At 43.5% G+C, this 24,424-nt stretch overlaps 1 protein-coding gene across 2 annotated transcripts in view; it reads right to left on the minus strand.

Annotated features, from left to right (window-relative positions):
* The window catches only part of LOC142459093 (neurogenic locus notch homolog protein 2), a 174,998-nt gene that overhangs the window by 71,506 nt on the left and 79,068 nt on the right, over window positions 1-24,424 (minus strand). For both annotated transcript variants that reach the window (XM_075560299.1, XM_075560309.1), the window contains exons 4-5: window positions 20,571-20,906; window positions 8,572-8,694 (exon numbers count right to left, since the gene is read on the minus strand). In XM_075560299.1, the coding sequence (XP_075416414.1) occupies window positions 8,572-8,694; window positions 20,571-20,906 (459 nt within the window). The remainder of the gene's footprint in view (window positions 1-8,571; window positions 8,695-20,570; window positions 20,907-24,424) is intronic.

Below are 24,424 nucleotides of genomic sequence, written 5' to 3' on the forward strand. Positions count from 1 at the left end.
CAAAAGATTTATTTAAGTGGGGGGCTTCAAAAAGTCCATCAAAAAAATGAAATCAAAGGACAATGGGACTTTTTCCCAAGACTGAAAATTGACTGGAAAATAAATCAAAAGGAAGAACCCAAAATAGAGAAATGTGTGCTATAAATGTACTAGTGGTTAATACAAAATAAGCTACATATAATTCAAAATATTATAAATTGACTTACATTAAAATATTGAGTATTTTCTGAAAAAAGTAAATTATTAAAAAATTCAGTAACAATATTAAGACAATAACAACATGGATTTGTTAACCGAGATTACAGATGAACAAAATCCAGGGTGTGAAGAAAATGCAAAGGAGTCGTAACAGTAAACTAACTCCTCTTGTTGCTGTCTGGTGCGGTCGAGTCTCTGGCCAAGAGAAGTCATCACTGTGTGGTCTTGCACCATCCTCACAGTTGTCATGTTTGAACTCATTGCTGCAGCCACTGCACCAGTCCATCAGTGCCAATCCATCTGCTTGGGAGTCCCCCTCTTCTTTTGCTGCCCCTCTACTTTAGCAAGCATGATGTCATCTTCCAGGGGCTGGTCTCTCCTGATAACATGTCCGTAGAACACCATTCTGGTTTCTAAGGAACACTCTGACTGTACTTCCCAGGCAGATTTGCAAATGCTTCTGAAAATCTGAATCTCTAGCCCCTACCTTTTTGCTGGGTTCTTGCATTTTACTGCAATTGATATAGTCACTATATTTCACCAACACCATCATTCAAAGGCATCAATTCTTTCTGTTTTCTTTATTCTTCCTTCAGCTTTCAAATACATTTAAGAGGTGATTGAAAAGGTCATGGCTTTGGTCAGGTGCACTTAGCCCTCAAAGTGACTTCTTTGCTCGTTAACACTTTAAAGAGGTCTTTTACATTGTTTCGTTTTTGATACTAGAAATTTAAAAATGGATTCCAGTCCAAGAGTTTCTAAACATGTATTCTTTTAAAAATAAAAGCCAAACAAAAAATCCGCACAACATACATCATCACTACTTCTATCTGTTGTCCAGGTGGACTAGTTCTACTTCCTTGAATAACTTGAGTATACGGCTTTTATTCTTTTTCTTGCCTCTCCCTCCGCCCATAAGAACATTGTCTGGGCTGAAGAGCAGTAAGGTCTTCTGAGCCTAGAGCTCTTATTCTTCTCAGCAATACACACTCCTACATGGACTGCACGCAAGCACTCTCACATTGAGGATTTTGTTAGAAGATCCTCATTGCTCCCGTTCCATGATTAATCTGGGTACTTCTACTCTCACACTATAATTTCACATTGCCAAAACCCATTGTGCCCATGAACTCCCCATCAAAACATTTAAAACCAACCAAACTTTCCCAAGGAACCTAGTTTATTAGTCAGTCTGCTACTAGCTATCTTAACTCTTCATGTAGCCAAGCACCTCTGGTGAGTCATGTGAACAAAGTTCCTGTCCTCTATAGCTACCAACCTGTATCTCTCCCTTCTTAAATCCAGCTGTTGAGAATCTGGAATAAATGATCAACACCCAGGCCCTCTTTCCCTTTCTCAAACCCCACGTTTCTCTTGAACCTCTTGCAATCTGGGGCCTTTCCCTTCTTTGTAGCCACGCAGCATTCTAGAAAATTGCTAACGGCCTCTGAAACACTGACTGTGTCTCACTAGTCTCATTCTTACCGCTTGAGTCCCCTGTCACTCGCTCAGTAACCACCCTTTATTAAAGCCAGCCCTGGGGATGTCAGAGCAAGTATGATGACGCTCCAGGCCACAAGAGGCTGAAGAGAGTCTTTGGGAAAGCATATAAACCAGTAAAACCAGTGAATTGTTGTATTAGCACAACTGAGGTGTGCATGCTTGAGTAAAGAACACAATCTTAAAATGCATTTCTTTGACCCTGTGATACTAAAATACAGAGTTACCATGCCACCTCCCACATAACCCTTTTCATTGCCTTCTTCACCCATTCTCTGACTTACGGACATTTTTCGCAATTCCGGTCCAAACTATGTGTTCTATGTACTTTTCCTACCCCCAATGGCAACCGAAAAAGACTGAGATTCTGAGTCTCTAGGCCCTAACACCTCTACTCTGGGCTCTGGTATTTTATGGAAAATGTTTCTTATTTGGAAAACCCACTTCAAACTCACATTTTTACCTTAGTTCTTTATCTCTGTCAGCAGTCCCCCAAATTCTCCCCTTACTCATTCAAAATAGAAGTTAAATCTTCTCGATCTCCTACTTCACCCCACCAAATACTTAGATGGTCCCTGATATTTATCTATGCTTTTTTTTCAAATTCACATTCATTCATACTTTCTACAACCTATTGTGTTTCTGTGTGGACTTTCATATTTCTTCCTAGTAGGTTTGACTACTCTTTAAAGGCAAGGATTAATATCTTTCCTATTTGTCTTATAGCATATCTACTATTACAGACAGTAAGGAGACCTAATGGTGTCATGGTTATGCCTTGAACTGCAATCTGCATGGTCAGCGGTTTGAAACCACCAGCAGCTTTGCAGAAGAAAGATTGGGCTTTCTACTCCTGTAAACAGTTACCGTCTCTGAAACCCACAGGGGTTTCGCTGGGCATCAGCATTGTGACTCAATGGCAGTGAGTATTACAGACAGCAGTTTGGAGATAGAGTTGTTCAACATATATGTTAGTGAATTTACTTACAACTACTCCACAAGGGCTTAAACAGCCAGTTACCGGATCTTGCCTAGAACATGGCTAAAGCTAGGCTCTGAGTCGCCCACATGGCCCGGAAAGCCCTCGGTCTCCCCTCTTGTACTCTGCAGGCTATGCCATCCACACACTCCACCCCACCCCCACCCCACCGCGACACCTCTCAGCTTGGGGATCGCGGAAATGAGGGTGCCTCGGGTTAGCACTCTGGCCTTCTGCCCAACTGACAGCAAACTGGGGGTGGGGAAACAGAATGCCAAAGGACAGACCAATTACTGAGTGCACACAATCAAGTTGGCAGCAGAGAAATCCAAGCCTGAACTGCATTTTCCCATTCCCCGTACAAAACACAAATGAGAACACGTTTGCAACCTAGATGCTGTTAAACAGTTTTCACTCCAAACCCCAAAGCTATATCCCCAGAGTCAGAGAAGTGAGTCTCACCCTGAAGAATACCTTGTCTTCAACTAAGAAAGGATGCATTAAAATAGGGACATCTAGTTCAAATTAAAAATACCACTATGAAAAGATTTCATTCCCAGACACAAGGAGCTTCGGTACCACTGCTGGCAGTATGTGTGTTGATTCATGCCAAAATTTTTATTTTGCTGAAACTGGAGCAAGTGACAGCAAGAGTAATGTGAACTCCAACAAGTTCCTTAGGCTCATCGTCCTACGAAGGCGAGCTGAGACACAATATGGTCAGTTTCATTGGACCCATGTTATTCTAACTTCCATTGTTCACGTATGCTTAGCATCCCAAAGCACTATTCCAAACCCAAGTTGAAATTGCCTTTCTGAATTAATAACAAGCACAGGAAAATAAATCACGTCTGCCCCAGGAATGAACCCAAACCAAAATCAGCCAGAGAAAGGAATTTTGGAGTTGAGCTTCGAGTCAACTTTATTTTTGAAGGAAATGAACCTTTAAAAAGAAAATTCAACCAATAATCTATGTAGACAAAACATTAATCTACACTGCTCTTATTCATTTAGGTCCTTGTAAAACTCCCTCCCCTAAAATGGTTATCTGCCAGAACAGTACTTCTCTGATAAGATGGCCTAGGACCAAATACAGTATATCGTAATAAAGATATTTATGTTCTGGGTTCATCAGATCTCTAGGTATAGTTCTATTTCCTAATGGAAGACTTATTCAGACTTAGCTCTAAAGCAGAATTCCATAAAGAAGAAAACAAACCATCTGCTCACTGTCCTCCCTCCCCCACGTTCTCTTTCCCATCTGAGCTGAAGGTAGTCCAGAAGAGAGGTTGACTCCGGGCAACACACACTAAGACGGCCATGCCACGTAAAAGGTCTCACCTGTCCACACCTCATGAGGAATCAAACCCAACAAAGGCCAACATTCTCTCTTCTAGGGAGGTGAAGCAAGGTCTCTGTAATGGATGGCTGCAAACCCCTTTGCATCTATGTTGTCATGCACCATCAAGTTGGTATGGACTCACAGCCACCCTATGTACAGGGGAATGAAACACTGCCTCATCCTGCACCACGCTCATAATTGCTTCTAGGCGCATACCCACTGCTGCAGCCCCTGGGCTGATCCAGCTGGTTGAGAGTTTTTCACTTTCTTCACTGACCCTCTGCTTTACCAAGTGTGACACCCTTTTCCAGGTGCTGGTCTCTCCTGATACCATGTCCAAAGCACATGAAACAAAGTCACCTTCCTCGTATCCGAGGGGCATTCTGGCTGAACTTCATCCAAGATAGATTTGTTTGTGCCTCGGGCAGTCCATGGAACTTTCAGTATTCTTTTCCAATACCAAATTCAAGGAAATCAATTCGTCTGCCATCTTCCTTATGCTCTGCCCCGCTCCCACGTGCATAGGAGGTGGTTGGAAATAGCATGGCTTGGGTCGGGCTCCTTAGTCCTCGTGTGCTGCATATTTGCTCAGTGCAGCATGTTGTTTGAATGGTTGACTGGAGCTTCCATGAGCATCGATTGTGGATCCAAGCAAGATGAAATCCTTGACAATGTCTATCTTCTCTATTTATCATGATGTTATCTATTGGTACAGTTGTGAGGATTTGGATTTTCTTTACATTGAGTTGCAATCCATGTTGAAGGCTGCAATCCTTGATCTTCATCAGCAAGGGCTTCAAGTTCTCACTTTCAGCGAGCAAGGTTATGTTATCTGCATATCGCAGGTGGTTAATAAGGCTTCCTCCGATCCTTATGTTGCATTCTTCTTCTTAGAGTCTAGCTTCTCAGATTTGCTCAAAATACAGACTAAGTATTGCAAAAGGATAAATTCTGACACAAAACTTTCCTGATTTGAAAGCATGCAGCATTCCCTTGTTCTATTAAGACAACTGCCTCTTGTGCTATGAACAGGTTCTGCATGAGCACAACGAAGCATTCTGAAATTCTTATTCTTCTCAATGTTGTCCATAGTTGGTTATGATCCGCACAGTCCAACGCATTTGCATAGTCCATAAAACACAAGTAAACATCTTTCTGGTGGTCTCTGCTTTCAGCCAAGATCCATGTGACACCAGCAATGATATCCCTCATATCACATCCTTCTGAATCTGGAATGAACTTCTAGCAGCTTCTTGTTAATGTACTGTTACAACTGTTTTTGAATGATTTTCAGCAACATTTTACTTGGCAGGTGGTATCCAGGATATTGTTCCATAATTTCTGCACTGTCTTGGGTCCACCTTTCTTAGGAATAGGCACATGTATGGATGGATGCCTTCTAGTCAGTTGGCCAGGTCTTCCCGTTTCTTGGCATATATGACTGAGTGCTTCCTGAGCTTCATCAACTTGCTGAAACATTTCAATTGGTATTCTATCAATTCCTGGAATCTTGTTTCTCACTACTATTTTCAGTGTAGCTTTTACTTCTTCCTTTAGCACCATTAGTTCTTAATCATATCCACCTCTGTATGCATCTACAACATGCATACATACATCATATGTATCTATAGTACAATCTAATATAGGAGAACCATAGATTCGATTTTAAATTTTCTAGTAGCCACTTGTAATGTAAGAAAAATTGGCAAAAATAATTTTTGTCTTACATTTTATTTAATAATTCAAGATATCAAATATGATCATTTTAACATCCAACCACTATTTAAACAATATTAAGATACTTTATATTTTTCATACTTAAGCCTTCAAAATCAGATATTTTACAGTTAGAGTACATTTGGACCAGCCACAGTTCAGATGTTCAATTGCACTATGTGGCTCCCGTATTGAACAGCAAATATCTAGAGTGCTTAGCTTTGCTAGATGACAGAATGGCTTGTCTTCTCTGAAGATCTAGGAAAGCTACTAGAAGCATTAGTACCATGGATAGAAAATTAAGTTTTATGAATAAAATGAGGGAGGGAGCTGATTTGTTTGCCATACATTAAACCAACTACAGCTAGAAAAAAGTTTTTCTGGTCATGTTGAAGTCACTATAAGAGACCAAGCCTCCCATGTATGTCCACTTATCAAATAAGACAGTGCAGATACCTAAACTCCATTCAGTTCAAATTAAAACCAAGCATTTCAGCCATATAATCCCATCGATTCTTTTTCAGATAGCTGGCAACTTCATTTCCTCTCCTGGTAGTCTACTCCAGGCCCTTCTCTTTTCTATTTTGTTAAAAACTTGGCCAACACTTCATGCTCCAAGTCTACAGATGGAAAATATAAAGGATTTCTGAACAAAGTTGTGCTAAGGCTCTTAGGTATAGTGACAAAAACTACCAGACTGGATATAAAATAGCACCATAGCATTAACTTCCATTCTCCAAGTATCCAGTGAAATTCCTAAAAAGGAAAAGCACAAAGAATAGATGACTAAATCTAAGAATAATAAAATCATAATTTAAACTGTCAGTCTGTAAATAAGCCCCAAAAGTCCTAAGGAACAACCACAATCAAACAAAATCAATCAGAATGCACTGCTCCTATGGTTTCTGAGACTGTGAATCTTTATGGGAGCAGAAAATCGTCTCATCTTTCTCCAGTGGGCTTGAACCGTTGACCTTGTGGTTAGCAGCCCAATGCCTAGCTCACAGAGCCACCAGTGCTCCTTTGTTGGTGATAAGAAGGGCAAAATAACAAGTTTGTCTCCAGAAAGAAAGAGCCGGCATAAGTGAAAAAGAGGAAGGAATGCCTGAGGGTCAGTCTAAGTGACAAATAGTAGATCAAAAAAAAGATAATATTGTCACAGTTAACTTATCTATCATGACTGCCATCCTTTCTGGAGAGCATAAAAACAAAGAAGGAAATGTTTGATATAGACTTTGATAGCAAAGAGCCATTTATTAAATATCCTGGAGAAAGAAATTTTAGTGAATCAGCATCTTACTGAGAAAATGTGCCCCAAGCTCAGACTCTTCTAATGAACATCAAAGCCAAAAACTTGAGTGTGGGTCAAAGAGAAATCAGCAACAAAATCACAACACTGTTTAATCTCCATTGGCATCAGTACTTTAATACCACATAGGGCTGATCTCCCACAGGCCAAAGGAGATATCAGAATGGGGTCAAGTTCCTAACAAGTATATTATCCTGCCCAGTAGAGCTGTGAGGATCATGAAAAGAGAAAAAAATCTTAACATCTTTCTAGTTATTGCTTGCATGTAATTGTAATTAAATTCACAGGACGTTTTTGGGAAAAATCTACTGCAGAAATGGAAAAAACAGGTTAGAGAGAAGCCATTGCTGAGAGAAGTCCTAGCTAGGATCGAGACACCATCAAGAATTCTAGGGGAAGTCCAACTCTAGGAACACCCTGTGGGAAAGTATTTTAAAAGCCTGTTTGAGGATTACAAGCAGAAATGTGTGCCCTTCCAGGAAATTACGTTATTGAAGATTGAAACCCCTTTCTTTTTTTTCTAATCATAGTCTACTGCTCTAATGTACTCTAGATAATTAGATGCTACTGATAAGAAAAAAACATTCAGAGACCAAAGGACAGGAGGTAGTAACGCTTGAGATCCAACAGCATGACTTGTTGGCTGGGCACAATCCAACACAAGTGGGGCAGTCTTCCTGATCACATTAGCTTCTTTGTTTCTTGTGTTTCTACATGAAGTCAACCAATCTCTCTCAAAAAGGCAAGCTACTAATCATGGGAGCAACCAGTTGATAACACACAGACAGGTTAGGAGGTTTAAGTAGGTAGATAAGTAAAAGGGAGGGAAGGAGGGAAGAAAAAAACGGAAAAATATTCCAGGAAATTGAAGCCAAGATTTTTCCTTAAAATTGCCTAAACCAACCTCAGAAATCTCCAAGAGGCTATACAAGTATGTAGGGCTACTCTTAGAAGATCTGTCTATTTTTGTGCATAACGGGATACAAGATGGGAACAATGAATATGCATGATGGGATCATAAAGATAACGTCATCAAGAATGCTTGCCCAATCCTTTGCCCAATTAAAGGATAAACTATTGACAGGGGACAAAGCTCTGCCCATGAACAAAGAATGAATGCTGAACTTTTTCCAGCTTGTACAATGCACTTTTGCATTGAAGCATGTCTCATTTCTCTCAAATACTTATTAAGCACCTACTACCACGTTACGGTGTGCTCCTTTTCCCAGGTAATAAGTTCAGGGTCCTTCTCTCCTCTCTGCCACAGCGCCTGCTGTGCTTTGCTGTGACCAAAGTCAGAGCGGCTGCCCAGTGAGTGCCTGTGGACTAATTTGTTTCTGTCAAGTGGACGTATGAGACTATACGTGGCGAGCACTGCAGGCATCTCTGCTGTACAAAGACCACTGCACAGTTACACACTGGCCCCAAAGCAGTCCGGAGGTAATTTGTGAAAGGTGCCCACTTTACGGTCTCCCTCTGGTTCCGAACCCAGGTCCCATTCTGGGGGCTTCATCATCCCAAACATACCAGTCCACTGTGGAGGGCAGCGGCAGTTGTAAGTGTTGACCCCGTCCACACACACCCCTCCATTCTGACACTTGTGGTTGGGGCAGTCATCAATATTCCGTTCACAGGTACTCCCTTCAAATCCTGGTAAGAGAAGAAGACAGAGACAGTGATGAATTCTCACAATAGAAGTGATCTGCATTTCCTACAAAGGAAACGGCCATCAGAACATGCTTCATTATCTCAGTTCAGTTGTCAGTAGCTGCTCAATCCAAGTGTCACCACAGGAAAAAAGCAAAACAAAACCCATTTCCTTGTCTTCTCAGGCCCCAAGCATAACTAGACGGTAAAAGTGATTCATGTCAATGATATACTTTATAGTCACCTCACAAAAATGTCAAAATGTCTTTATGAGATAAAGTCCTGGTGAAGAGAAATGCTTACTCGAGACGGATATTCATGAGTTCTGAAAAACAGGGTGCTGGACTTCTCCGAAGGAGCCCTAGTGGTGCAGTGGCTGAATGCTCAGCTGTTAACTGACAGGTCCCCGATTTGAGCACACTAGCTGCTTTGTAGGAGAAATATGGGGCAGCTGATGCCCGTACAGATTACAGTCTTCGAATCCTTATGAGGCAGTTCTGCTTTGGCTTAGAGGGTCACCGGGCATGAGCACGGACTTAATGACAATGCTTTTTATTTTATTTTGTTTTTTAGATTGTTTTAGGCCCAAGAATAAATAATAGAATGGCTTGGCATTCTTATCTGTACAATGAGGTTGGCCCTACCTGTTCAGCCTACGCTCCTCCTACGGTAGGTAGTTATCAGTTGTTTCCAGAAAAGTGCTACACAACCGTCAAAAGTTTTATGAAAATGGAGTGGCTTTATTAGACTTAACACTTTCGAATTCTCCCTGCTCTTCTCTACATTTATAGACTTGTTTCCTTCCTCTTCACTTTTCCCCTTTATGAAAAATGAAACTAGCACACTAAACTCCACCCTAACTGCCCACAGAGTCTTCTTCTGTAATTTATATTCCAGGCTTCTTCATGTCTCCCACTTTGCTACCAAGTCCCTTAGCGAATAAAACAGAGGACTACACTGACTAGTCTCTTATTTAAAACACAGGATGACCAAACTAGGTATTTGGTCTCCTCAACTATCCCTTAAGTTTCTTCTATCTCATTCGAAATACTTATTGAGTCTTACATGGAAAAAACTATGAGAGAAACTATGAGTAACTATGAGAAAGACGGTCTCTGTTTGGGGGCATTTACACCTCGTGTTTGGGACAGGCATCAAGCACAGCTTACTTTATTCACTCCTCACCGTACGCTGCTCTGGTATTCTACCTCTGCTCTGCTCTGCTCTGAAACACCGTTGGCACTTCTGAACACAGTGGCGGGCATGTGAATGAGCATAACCCAAGTATACTTAAAAATACTACCTGGGTAATTGGAAGAAGAGAATAAGTGAAGGCACGGGAAAAGAAAAGGGTATTTCTCGAAGAACTTGGTAATCAACCACTTCAAGGAAATGAATCACTAAGCAAATTGGAGAAAGACAAGAAAATTTAGTCAACTTTGATTTTTTTTAAGTATCATATTCATGTATATGTTTGATCATATGAAAGTTTTACAAACAGATTAATGAGCCCCCAAATGTGGAATTATCTTATCTCAGTATTAATCATATATTTTTTAAGTGAGACCAAACGTACAGATCTACCTAGTGGCAGCACATGAACTTGGAACTGAGAGCTCTGATCCTAGGATAAAGCTCCCAGTGGAGATAAGCTTCCAAAAAGTTAAATGATATGCTTTCAGAACAGGTCCCTGGGTAGGAAATGGGGGTAAGAAATGGGGCTAATGGCCCATCACCCCAGAATCTGTGTGGCCTACAAGTGGTGATGGCCACCCTTCCCTACTTGATCTCTCTGGAGACTAAGACTATATATGGTTGGCTAGGGGGTGCGGACAGGGGAGAGCCTTCTACAGCCAAGCTGTAAGAATTAGAGACAGCATGCCTGACTTTATACAGCAGTGCTCACAACTAACTAAATGCACCAACCACAGATAAATTAAGAAAGCCACAGCATTTCAGCAAACGACATCATGTAAAAAAAAAAAAAAGATGAACTGTTTTCTGTTTTTTTTTTCTTCCATGTTTTCTTTTTTTTTTGACTGATACTGTTTTTCAGGTAATTCTTCTCTGTTGATAGTGGGAGGAAACGGGGGCTTCTCCTCCTGTAAAGACTGATTGTCTCGGAAACCCACAGGGGCAGTCCTACTCTGGTATTTAGGGCTACTGTGATTTGCACTCGACTCAATGGCAGTGAGTGAATTTTTCTGTTTATGAGTAGGCAGGTGAGATAGTTAATTTGTGGTTTAAATCAATGGCTTCATCTGGGGCCAATCTACCTAGGTTCAAATCTCAGCCTTGCTATGTGCTAGTGACTGTGGACCAGACATTTCAGCTTTCTTTTCTCCTTCAGGGAATTAACAGGGCTTACCTTCACAGGGTTAATTCAAAGATTAAATGCACGCTTTAATAAATGGCTGTGAGGCAACTGAATATCCACAGGCAGAAGAATGAAGCTGAGGCCCTTCCTAATAGTTGACACACACGCGAAAAACTAACTTAAAATGGTTAGTGATCTAAATTAAATAAAAGTTGTAAAACCCTTAGACGAAAACCCAGCTGCAAATCTCTGTGACCTTGGGTTAGGCAAAAGCACAAGCAAAAGAAGAAGTAAAAATAGGTAATTTAAGGTCAAAATTAAAAGAATCCGCGCTTTCAATACCAACATCAAGAAGGTGAAGTAACAGCCCACACACCTGGAGAAACTGTTTAAAAGTCACTTGTGTGATAAGAGACTTACACCTAGAATATATAAAGAAGTCCTACAATTCAAATATAGAAAGACAACCCAATATAAAAATGGACAAGGTATTGCCTTTGGAGACAAGACCTAAAAAAATGCTCTACTTCATTAGTCATCAGAGAAACAAAATGCTACAAAGCAAAACAACAATAAGATACCTTAGAATGACTAATTTTTAAAAGGCAGGTAATAACAAGGAATCGGTGAGGAAGTGGAGAAAAGAGAATCCCCTGGATGCAGCTGCTTTGGAAAACAGCTGGGTATTCTTCAAGCACTTAAACATGGATCTACCATATGGACCCAGCAATTTCACGAAACCATTTGGATGGGAATGTTCACAGCATCAATATTCACAATCACCATGAGTGGAAACAACCCACCTCTCCATCAACTGCTAAGTGGGTAAGTAAACTATCACTTTAATACAAAACTGCTCAGTCATATAAAGGAATGAAGTACAGTTACATGCTATCACATGGATTAACCTTGAGGATAGTATGTTAAATAAAACCCCCACATACCTTTTAACTTCTTTTCTGTGAAGTGCCCAGAACTGGCAAATCCACAGACAGAAGTAGCTTAGTGGTGTCAGGGCTGAGCGAGGAAAAGATAGGACGTTCCTGTCTAACGGTACAAGATTTCTTTTCGAGATGATGAAAATGTTCTAAAGTAGATTTTGGTGCGTCAGTTGCATAATTCTGTAGTTATGCTAAAATCCATCACATGGTACGCTCTAAATGGCTGCATTTTTTTGGTATCTAAAGTATATCTCAGTAAATGTGCTACAGTATGGGGGGGAGAGGAAGCAGTCTGAAATGTGTACGCTCTAACTGGCTGAATTTTTGGTATATAAAGTATATCTCAGTAAATGTGCTCTAGTAGGTAGGGGAGAGGAAGCAGTCTGAAATGTCAGGCCACACAGCTGACTTGACTGAGTGGACATGACAGCAGGAGTCAGCACGAAAACGGATTTTCTCTACTTCCTGTGAACTATGCTAACTGGATCCCAGAGTTCCCTTTGATTGGTCTGAAAGACTGACCTTAGGTCAAAAGTTCCCATGCCTGAGAAAAATTGAGACCAAATCTATTTCCCTGCAAAATGACGACAGGATTTGAATTTTTAAACTAGAGATGCTGGACTCTTTTTTGAAATAGCTAGCAAATTCTTATGAGAAACCAGCTACATAAAAGCAAAAGGCTTGTTTGAGTAAGTTATAGTGAAATCACTTCTTAAAAATATATTGTAAGTGTTTAGGAGAAAGGGAGCAGACACGGCTCCAGACCCGTGGGTGGGGATGGGTGGGGTGTGCTCAGAGACTCACAGGGCCGCAGCACAAGGAATCTGCTGCTTACAGCCAATTCATGTCCTTAAAAGGCCAAACAGAGAGGAATTTAACTTAGAAGAAACATTTTAGAACTGTGCTGTTATAAAACTATAGGCCATGCAGTGACTGATTAATGATGACAGCGAGGGTGAGGAGCTGAGAGGTCCTTTGAATTCATCCACCCACGCAGAGAAGAGCATCTCCAGAGAGCACGCACACGCTGCTTTCAAGCCCTGGGAGGCATGGGTGGGAGAGCTTGGCAGAGAGGGTCAGAGGGGTGTGGAAAGGGGAAGATGAGAGTGCATGAACCGGCCTTTCCGCAGGCCAGGCTGGAAGTCTGCTGCTTAAAGCTTCAGTGAGGAGGGATGGAAGCACGAGAGAAAAACAGGGGGTACCTGGGACTAGACAAAGGCAAACTAATACAAGGTGTTTCCTGCCCCTGTTGTCACAACCATACATCAGCCCAATCCCTGTCCAACTGGTTTTCTTCACACACCCCTTCTACCCTCTGACTAGTCATGGGCGTCATGAGTGCTCCAAGCAGGGCCCAGGCCCACTGTTCTTCTGGCTTCCTGCCCTCCTGCCTCCATGAAAGATTTCTAACAGGCTCCACTTTTCTTTCGACCTTCACTACCAAAGAAGTCAAAGAAATGAATAGGGGGATTCAATAGCAATAAATCCAGGATATTAAAAAATGTAGACTATAGGAATTCTCTGCTATCGCATCCAAGTCACAGATGTGTCAGATATTTATTAATAGAGCCCCAGCTTGTGCTAAGCATTACGCTGGGTCCAGGGCAGGGGGAGTTCCGGAGAAGAGTGCAGGCAAAGAGGAAAAGAAAACAATCCGTTTGAGAAGTGCTGAGCTAGAAGGTATGCCCAGGGTGCTAAAAGACCTCATTAGAACAAAAAACAGCTCACTGCTCCGGAGTCTACGTTGATTCATGGTGGCCCTACAGGGCAGGGTAGAACCACCACTGTGGGGTTCTGAGGTGTCAGCTCTTTACAGGAGTAGAAAGCCTGTCTTTCTCCCCCAGACTGGGCTGGCATTGTAAACTGCTGACCTTGTGGCTCCCAGCCCAACTCATAACCACTATGCCACCAGGACTCCTCAGGGAGTCTCAAATCCACATGGGGCTGGGGACAGAGAAAGCATTCCGGTGAAATGGGTACTTTGCCAGATCATGAAGGACTAGTTCTACGTAAAGAAGGGGAAGAGGATGAGAGAAAGCTGAAGTGAGATTCCAGCGAAAGCTCTGAACAGGAAAATGTTCTGGAAGGCCTTCCAAGAATACCGAGTAAAACTGGACTTAGGGCCCAAGTCACAGGGCGAGAATAAAGCACCCTTGAACGTGGTGTGATCATACTGCATCTGCTCCAGAGAAACCTGCCAAAATACGATTAGTGTAATACCCAGGGGATGGTCACATGCCCTTGAGTGTGTGAATGCAAAAGGGAATTATTTCTAAGAGCCCATAAGCACACATAAAAGTCACAAAATGTGCTTGAGCTTTCTTTTAATGATACAGGGATATTAAACATAATCAGTCTACAAAAGTGTAGACGTGGTTTATAAATTATAAACCATCACTGCTTTGGAGAGGCAGACCAAACATTTTTTTATGAACTCAGAAAAAAAAAATCGAGGAACAAGGGCTGTGGAAGAGAAAGAAAAGGCAATAATCCACTGAAGGCTGACTAGTCCAAGTGCTACATCACGAGGGACGATGCCCAGGAGATTTAAAACAGTCTGCTGTTTTCTGATTACTTGTGGTACTTCATTAAAATATTCACAAACAGAAAAGCAGCCTACTCATTTCCTCCCCATTGGTTGGCCTCCACTCAAAAATATTGGGACTGAATGATTTCATAATTTGCTTTCGTGCTCTATTTTGTCTTCTGTTAAAATTACTCTGGCTGGTGCCAAGCTTTAGGACTTCTGAAACAAAAACCAAAATCTGTTGAATTGATTTCGACTCACTGAGACCCTATATGAAAGGGCAGAACTGACTCAGAATGTCTCCAAGGCTGCAGTAGACGGCCACATCTTTCTTCCGTAAAGTGACTGGCCAGTTCCAATTGCTGGCCTTTTAGATAGCAGCCAAGCGCTTGACCACTGTGCACCCAGGACTTCCGCTCTAGGCTGTATAGCAGGGCTGGAGAAGGCTCTGGAGTGTTGCAGTGGATGGCATGCAGTTCTTGGGTGAAGTTCTGTGAGTTCCCGTTTGAATGTATTCCACGTGGAGAAACATGGCTCCCTAAGCCACAGGCCATTCGTTCTTGCAGTTTCAACTCCCTCCCCAGGAGGCTTACAATAATACTAAAGTCAACAGGGACTGCAGTGCCCTCTGCCATGGGAGCAACTACAAGTAGCCATTCGTGACAGGGTCACTCATAGACGTGGAGTTTACCAACCTCAGAGTTGAAATAGACCCGTGCGGTCTCTTTAGCCAAGATTAGAGTACAGTAGAGCGACTTCAAAAAGTTCGTGGAAAGTGGAATGAAAAAACAAGGGACTTTTCCTGCAAACTTTGTGAAGTTTCTATGCACAAGTATAAAAAGGCGGGCCAAACTAAGGTTACGATGAATGACTGCAGACAGAAAAATGAGAAGACCAAAGTTACATTCTTCTTCCAAACCCTTCATCAGAACCAACTACCATGGAGCCGATTCTGACTAACAGAATCTGATACTGTAAGTCTTTACTGGGCAACTTCACCTTTTACTCTCGTAGCAACTGATGGCTTTGAACCGCCAATTCTGCAGCTGGCAGCCCAATGTCTAACGGACAATGACACCAGAGTGCCCATGTTCTCATTCTCATGTTGTCGTAGCTGCCGTTGTTAGATGCCAGGGAGCCTGGCCCAACCCCTATCAAGCTTATGCACGGCAGAATGGAAGAGGGCCCAGGCCTGTGCCAGCCACACAATTGTTCCCATGCCTGAGCCCACTGTTGCAGTCTCCTACTATGCTATAATATCAGAGTCCCTCGCTCCACAAAAACTTGTGAGCTTGTTATAGACCAAGCACTCTTTTAGGTGCCTGGAACGCATCACTAAAGAATAAAGATCCTAACTTTCATCTCAGAGAGAACAAAAGGAGATAGAATTTGGCAGAGGTAGACAATATACAATAGACACGATGAAGAAAAGTATAGGGTGCAAATCATACAGTAAGACGACACAGCACTACCAAAGAGGAAAGGCAAGGCAGCCCTGGGTCTGGAATTGTGGTTGGGGAGACAGTTAGAATGTACAATGGGGTGGTCAGCACAGGCAAACGTGGAGGGAAATGGTCCCCTGGGAGATGCAGACTGTCCTTCAGCACATGACTTTGCTTCATGCTGGCTTGGTTTCACCAATTTCAGAAAAGGAGTAAAGGCTCTTTCCGCATTAGAAATTTACATTGAGAGACTGACAACGATTTGTAGTCACGTTTGTAATATAGAAGGCAATACATGCGGGGGGGGGGCGCAGGAGAATGGTACGGCATCGGGGAAAGGCTTTGTGCTCGACACAATGGATGGATGGATTGTATAAGCATTGTACGAGCCCCCAATAACATGATTTTAAAAAGTAAAAAAATAAATTTTAAAAAGTCACTCACAGGCACTACCCCTCCCTGTGGAAATCAAGGGAATACTTCCCAAACAGAGCAATGAACATAACATCGCACAAACTGGGTAAACGCATCTTATCCGTGAGGTTACTGCGTCACCTATTGTTCTGAATCCTCTCTGCATTTCCTACTATACATCTGACCAAGCTGATACCATCTGTTTTAAATCATGGGACCCCACGGGGCAAGAACTAGTTGACTTAACATTTTATAAAAGTCTGCATGGAATATATCATGAAAACATAGGCTGATATTTAACAAACACCACTTCATTCAAATTAGGAGTATTAAGAATATCTGGTTTTTCTTATCGTATGAACTTATTTCTTTTTAAACTCCAACCAGTGAATATATTTAGCTTAGACTCTCATTTACCGAGACAGAGAGACCAACCTTGGGAAAATCATTTAATATCTTTGAAACCAATTACTTCATGGTGTAATCTCAAAAAATGATACCTGTCCCCAAGGTCTCTATGAAAATGCATTAATGAATGCAAGTACTTGGCACAATGCCTGGTCCATGTGCCTGAAATAAATGTTAGTTTTCTCTTCCCTCAAATCTCCTTCCTAGCCCACCCCCCCCACACAGACACGCACAACGCACCACCCACCTCCCCCCCACCACCCCCACACACAGAAGGCCTCCCTCCGCAGGCCCCCCACCCTCCCACACACACACACACCAAGTTCTTCTGGGAGTAAATAAACATTTTGCTTTAAACGACAAGCAGAATGTCAGAGGCAGCCAAGATCTCCTCACTCTGTCCCTTTGGCCTGGCAGGCCAGGGACTGTGGAATCCCTGGTTATTTCCTTTCTCAAGGAAGAGGCACTATTCTGGTTTGACAGATACTTTCCTGGACACACTCTCAGAATTCCCTAAGGTTCTTATCGTGGCTAGTGCAGAACAATGCAGAGACAATGGTCGTGAATAATCACTTTCCCCCTGCTAAAAACTTCCTTTATTGACTTCTCCAACTTCCTGTCAGAATGTTGCTGCCAAAACAATCCCCTGTTGTAGGCAACTATTAAAGCAATTTTCTTAAAACCAAAAAACACAGTTTGCCGCTAATGATCATAAATCACACTAGCGTCAACTACTAGCTACTTAGACTATTAGGCAATTAGAATATTTGCAATATTAGAATGTTTGCAAGATGAAATTGTTCACATTTCTGATTCGGTCTTTAACCCTTAACAAGGAGTGAAGAGAAATAGCTTTTAATTATGCTTCCCCAAGATAATGTGGATAACAGTGACATGTTTTAGTATCTAGAACTGCTCTTTATTGAAAGAGAAACCGAAAGAGAAACTGAAAAAAAAGTATTTTTGGCTTGGAGTTAAATACTAATAAACATTCATTTCTCTTACAGGGCAGTGTCTTGCAGTGCAGTCTGCCTGCGTCCGGCACCCCGCCGAGCACACAGACAGCAGTCCCTGCATCCTCACTGAGGGGACAGGAGGTATTACTAGCCCATCTTAACCCAAGGACCAACCTGTGGCCTTCAATCCCTCAAAGAGAAAGTGCACAATCCCGCTATCTGTGAACCACATCCATAATGGCAGCGGTGACCATTCCCACTCGGAAAATTAGTGGCTAGAACAACTTCTTTTTGAGGCGATTCTGCTGATGAAGTGCTTTATTTTCCCTACAGTTTTTCCTCTTTTGTTTTAGTACTAAAGATACTTGTATAAAAACAGGGCCTTTGTTGCTCAGTAATTCATCTGATCCAGCTGCTTATGTTCTGTTCCCAATCAAAAGTCTCAGTTTTCAGCCTCCTCCTCATATTTTATAAGGAGTTAAATGAGTTGGCAAGGCTTGTGCCTTTCTCCATCTCTAACTGGAACAGGGGGCACCAGATTTCCACGCACTGGCCCCGTTTCCTTCTGCCTTGGGGTTGGGTGTGCACTGCAGGGGCCTTACCGGCCAAGAGAAAGAGAGCCACAGAGACTCCTGCGTCACGCAGGGTCTTTCAAGTATGAGTGTAAGTCAGAATGTATGACTACAAAATCAGAGAAACCTTTATTTAAGGAAAGAAACACAAAAACAAAACACAGCAAATGTGAAGCTATTATTTCTTGACATAACCTCCTCCTCGGTCTACTGACTTCAGAAGACAATGTTTCTATTTCAATAACCCTTCCCTGAAGAATTCTCTACTCTGCAAACCTCACTGCCATGGGGGCCTTGGGGGAAGGGGGGGGCCTCTGATTCACAGGACCCTGTACTTATACCATATCAAAACAGGGGTGACAGGCCTTCTCAATGCTCTTTGAGTTTGGGGAACAAAAAATAAGTCTAAAGATGCTGGATCAGGGCTGCAGGGTGAATGAGAGAATTTTCCCAAGTCAAATCCTCAAGGGTAGTCCTTGCTACACGCAAACACGGAGCCATGTGAATCGCGGTGATAGAGAAAAGCTCCCTGGAGTCACTGTCCTGGCCTCTTTCTCACTGGTGCAAATTTCAATATTCTTAAAATTTCCTTATAACAAGAATCACCACTGCCCTGAGTTCTCGGAGAAAATCTATCAAGGCTACTCCTTTGGAATCTATGCTCCCTCTCCTCCAAAAAACAAAACACTGCTGTCAAAACCATCGGAACTGACCTCTCTGTCTTGAATTGAACTGGTTTACCACATCCCTTGGAAACGCCTGTTCTGATTGAACTTTGCTCTCTGGATAGTATGGGTAGATCCAAGACTCATCCTCAGTTATGATTTGTTCCATAAGACAGTTTTTATTCGCTTCAATCTCACTTAAAAGTCTGGTGGCAAGATCAGAGATAGGAGCTAGCTGATCTTCACACAATGCTGTTGTACCCATAAAGCCAACAGCTTGATGAGGCCAAAATGTTTGCTTCAAATTGGAAATACCATTCCATGTGGGGTCTCATCTTTGACAGACACCACATCAGTGGGCACTGTACAGTCTCCTTCCACCAGTTTCTGGACGCCACGTACTAAACGCCCTGTTACTCATTAAGTGATCTTTTCCTCACCCGGCGTGACGGCCTTTCCTCTCTCGGCTCATTTTGAGGAGCCTGGATCTTCTCTAAAACACTCACTACATCTGAAACTGTGGGTTTGTGTGAAATACAATTCCTGTAGACTTACTGCCAACCTTGTTGTGTTAAATATTTTATGTTAGTCACGAACTCAAAACTGTTCTCCCCTTTCCCATCTTTTCCATTTTGTGTGGGAAGGTAAACTAGTGGAAATAAAAAAGCAAACCCAAACCAAACTCACTGCCATCAAGTCCGTGCCGATTCTCGGTGACGTTGCGGGAAAGGGCAGAACTGCCCTTGTGAGTTTCTGAGACTGTAACTCTTTGTGGGAGTAGAAGAAAACGTATTTGCAGCTATCCACCGACTTTAGTAAAAGCCCATGTATGCATGAACCCTGATAGCAGCATGCTTGCTTCTCCTCATATAACCTATCAGAGGGCATCCAAGAGTGCTTATGTCTCAGAGAGCCCACCGTTCCAGCTTCAAACTTCTCCAGTCTCGAGTGGAGGCAGGGTTACCCCAAAGTAACTGAAGGTACACTCGGAGGCAGCTCTGAAGGCTAGTCCAGGAATAATCATCGCGGGGTAAACTCATTGGCACTGAGTCCATTCTAATTCTCAGTGCTCCGATACAGTGTGTCTGAGAATATCAGTCTTTCTGGGTGTAGTTAGCTTCACCTTTCTCCCTTGAAGTGACTGTGGGTTTGAACTGCCAACCCTGTGGAGTCTCATGAAAGGACAGGTGGAGAGGAAAGTAACCTATTACTTCATCAAAGGTGATAAGAAAGTTGGTCACGCATCACTTTCCTCCACTCTGTGGACAATGCTTTCTTTCTACATCACACCTGCCTGTCTCAATGTCGTGGTGTTCTCCACTCCACAGCCTTGTCTGTTCGTTCCCCAGAGTTGTTTCTTTCAGTTCTCACCGTTTCTCCAAAAAGGACAATAAGTAACTTCCTAATCACTCATCATCATAAATCGTGACATGTTAAATAAACTCCTGCTCAATTTATGGACCCCAGTGGATCCATAAAGCTCCGCCTCACCAGCACCCCACCCCACACAAAGTTCTCACTTCCCCTTTTCCCTGCTGGGAAGGACCCTTCCTAGTGGAGCAATCTGACCACACCCTCACCCCTCCTACTGGGTGGTGGTAAGTCCCCCAGCCCCAAGCGCTCCCAGGGTTCCTTACCAGGAAGGCAGTTGCACTCAAAAGTGAAGTCACCAGTTTGCCGGCAGGTGCCTCCGTTGACACAGGGGGAGGGCGCACAGGGCACATAGGGGCTGTCACAGTGCTGCCCTGTGAAGCCCTGTGGGCACTGGCACTGATAGGAACCCGGCAGGTTGAGGCAGGTGCCACCATGCTGGCAGCGCCCAGGAAGGTCACACTCATTGATATCGGTCTCACATTTCTGCCCTGTGAAGCCTGCGAGGCATTTGCAGGAGAACTGGTTGGCCACTGTGGTGCAGGAACTTCCGTTTGCACAGGGATGGGACAGGCAGGCATCGGTCCACTGGCACAGTTTACCTAAGGAAGGATAACAGAACTCAGCACTGATCACAGGAACAGGGGTCTGGCCCATCCTCAATACCCCACATTCCCCACCTCACTGATGACATGAGAGAGCACAGGCATGGGGTAGCTCTAGGCTCTGAAATGTAACAGGAAGCTCCCGGAAGATCACCTGTCACAGGGCACTCTCCAGCAAGACACACGGACTCAGCTGAGACACACGGACTCAGTGAAGCACATGGAGAGAGAGAGGCCTGTAAGTTCATCACAGGAGCCTAGTCGTGTAGGGTTCATCATTCCTGGCAGCAAATAAGGGCCTGGATCGATATACTCCCACACATCTGGCCTTTGAAGAAGCCGTTCTTCATGTTTGGGATGCCATCTTCTTTTTGTTCACCTAGTGAACTCTCACTTACCTTGGCAACCCTGCTGAAAAGTCACTACCTGTGCAAACGGCTGTGCTGAACGTGTGCTCACTTCCCCAAACCCCTCAGACACACTGCCGTGCAGGGGCCCTCCCAGCTATCCTGCGTGTTTGTTTGTTTGTTTGTGGGAACTCCTACCAAATGAATCGGTGGGACTATGCAAATGAGATGTTTGGGGCCCACCCAAGGGGACTGGATAAACTCCAAAAAACAAACCCTCACTGCCATCAAGTCAGATAGCTTCACAATAAGGCAGATAAAGTACCTGATTCCTTTGTGGGAGTTGGCTGTAAAAATAGCGTGTATGGAACCCCAATCAGGGATTCATCGAGTTACGCCACCCCACTAGGCTTAAAGGAAGACAGGCACAGAGAGGGGCTGTAACACAGAAGACATCAAGTGACAGTGGACAGAGCAGGAATGCTAGCAGAGCTAAGAGCTTCCCAAGAAGCCCCCTAACAGGGCCCAGTGAAGCAAGGCCCCGGGAAACTGGGTGGAAGAGGGTAAGAAAAAACTGGTGGAGAAACTGGGCCCTGAGTTGTGTCTGTTACTTCAGTTGATTCCCATTCCCAATTTGTACCCCATTACTTCCCTAAACTTGGGTCATGAGACATTTTATCAAGTTACTGAACTCAAGAGATGGGAGGGGAAGGAGCTGATGATAGAGGTATATAGCAGTTGGGAAGAGCTGGACATTTGGGACATCCTGAACAGCTGTCTCATACGAAACATCTTTGTGCTAGTCCTTATTAAAGACACTGCCTATTGATGCACATGCAGGCACACACACACACACACACACACAGGTACAGGCACACACATACACTGCCCCCTCATGTTTGCTGTTTTCTTTTATTAGACCACCTGTGAAAGGAGCAACGGCTATGGGCTTTCAAATGTCAAAACATGTTATAGGCTGTTCAACGTATGAAGTATACTTTGCATTAACATTTCCATAACAAGCAGTTATTAAAAATACCATTTCAGTGATAGAAACAAGTCAGTACTACTTCCATTTTCTTCAAACACAACACACACACACACATATATTCTGGGAAACGTATTAGTAATTTTCGTCTTGCTCTAAATATTGTTTAACATGTTTGAAGAGGAGGCAGAGTCTCTGGCTCTTTTTGCACTAAAAGAAACCGAGGTTGTTGTGAGAACAGAGGTCAATAAAAGTGAGTGACACCCACTCTTGTGGGTGGGAAGAATGTTCCTGAGGTGCTGGTAAGTGTGGTATTCAGGTGGTCATCTAGCAAACCATAGAAATCTGTGGAAAGTAATAGGAGCTAGGACACCTTTCTAAAAGGGGGAGGGGTGAACCGTGAACACACAGAGGTATGCTCCACCTGTCTGGGAAGGCTGCACAAAGGGGGCAAAGGATATCTGGACCCAGCACATCTCATTGCTGGACACTCTCTCGAAGAGCTCAGCAGGGAGGAAAATGAAGGATCTGCACATTTTTACCCTACTTCTCTCCTCATTTCACTGAATCACTTCCCTATCAAACCAAAAACCAATTGCCACCGAGATGATAATGACCCCTAAGTACGCTGTAAGACAGAATCAAGCTGCCCATAGGGGGTTCCACAGCTGCAAACATTTATGGAGAGAGATGGCTACATCTTTTCCCAGAGTGACTGGTGGGTTCAAACTGCCAACCTGTTGGTTAGTAGCCAAGTACTTTAACTGCTATGATACCGGAGCCTCTCACTCTGATTAAGAAACAGAAAGACTTATTCTGGTGACCTTGTGCGGCACAAGACAAATCGGTCCCTGGACTGGGTTTCCTGCAGGTGCCACATACAGGCAATCACGCGCCGCCTCGATTTCTTCCTCTAAGAGTGGGGCTAAGCTAAGAAGGTCTTAATAGGTGAGGTAAAGGGTTATCACACAAACCACGAGGATCATTGGGATGAGTCCTAGCGTGGGAACCAAGAGCGGGAGGTGTACCAGAGTGGGCAGACCCCTCGGGACACTCGGACGGTGCTTTCATTGAGGTGCGCTTCAGGGGGACTGACATTGAAGGGTGAGAAGGCGTAACTGCCATCTCCACTAGTCAGGGGGTGTGCACTCTCTGCTCTTATCCTGGGGTAGCCACCCAATCTCTCCCACGACCCACAGAAGCCACGCTGGCATAAGCCTGCTGGAGCGAGGAGGTCATCCGAACCAACACCTTCTGAGGAACAGTTAGTGGTAGAACAGGTACTTCCAACTAACTGTTGAAATCCCGTTTCCCAAGTAAGTGTTTAGCGTTTTGCTGATGAGATGCATGGAACTGTTGGTGTTTTAAGTCAGGGACAAACTGGTGAACTGCTCTCCTTTTCCCACCTAGTGTCGCAAACACTGCTGGCTCACTGGGAGACAGCTTAGACGGGCTCATCACCAAATCAAGTAAGAGACGTAAACATTAGTTCCCTTAAGAGAGTAAAACAGATGCTACCTGCCTAAGGGAATCGTGTATGGGCCAATGAAATAGAGACTAAAATGACATTGGGCAGCTGCCAACTGGAGAAAAGGTCATTCTAGACAAAGGCATTTGGCAAGGTCCTGGAGGCAATCGGAAGCACGACATTTTTCCGGAAACAAGAAGCATTTTGGTGTGTCTGGAGCTAGATGCTTGTGGGGCAGTGAGGCTACAGAAAAGTGGCAGTCATGGAAGCCGTGTAGAAACGCTCAATGGGAAAAAGCAAAACGCACACACACACGAAAAGCACCCTAACCTTAAAGCCATCAGGCATTGCAAGTAGGTGAGTTTGAGAGAAAATGTGCACTCATAATTAAAGGCGTGGCAAGTGATGAGGAGAGTGAAGGCATTGAAAGGAGAGAGGAAGCTGCTGTAGGAGCCTCGGTGAGAGAGAAGGGCGCTAAAGTAGGCTAGGAGAGGAGCTGGGGGACACACATGAGAGGGGTGACCAACAGTGGAGCTGGCTGGCTGAGTGGGGTAAGGATAAAGGAAAGGAAGTTTCTGGTTTGGGGAACTTAGGGTGTATACCGGTGCTGCTTATTTATATTGACAGATTGAGTTGAGGTACCCACTGAGTCTCCAGACCATGGTATTTTCAATAGCCCCATATGCATGAGAAAACTGGACACTGATTAAGG

The sequence above is a fragment of the Tenrec ecaudatus genome, chromosome 1, assembly GCF_050624435.1.
Source record: "Tenrec ecaudatus isolate mTenEca1 chromosome 1, mTenEca1.hap1, whole genome shotgun sequence".
Taxonomy (NCBI): domain Eukaryota; kingdom Metazoa; phylum Chordata; class Mammalia; order Afrosoricida; family Tenrecidae; genus Tenrec; species Tenrec ecaudatus.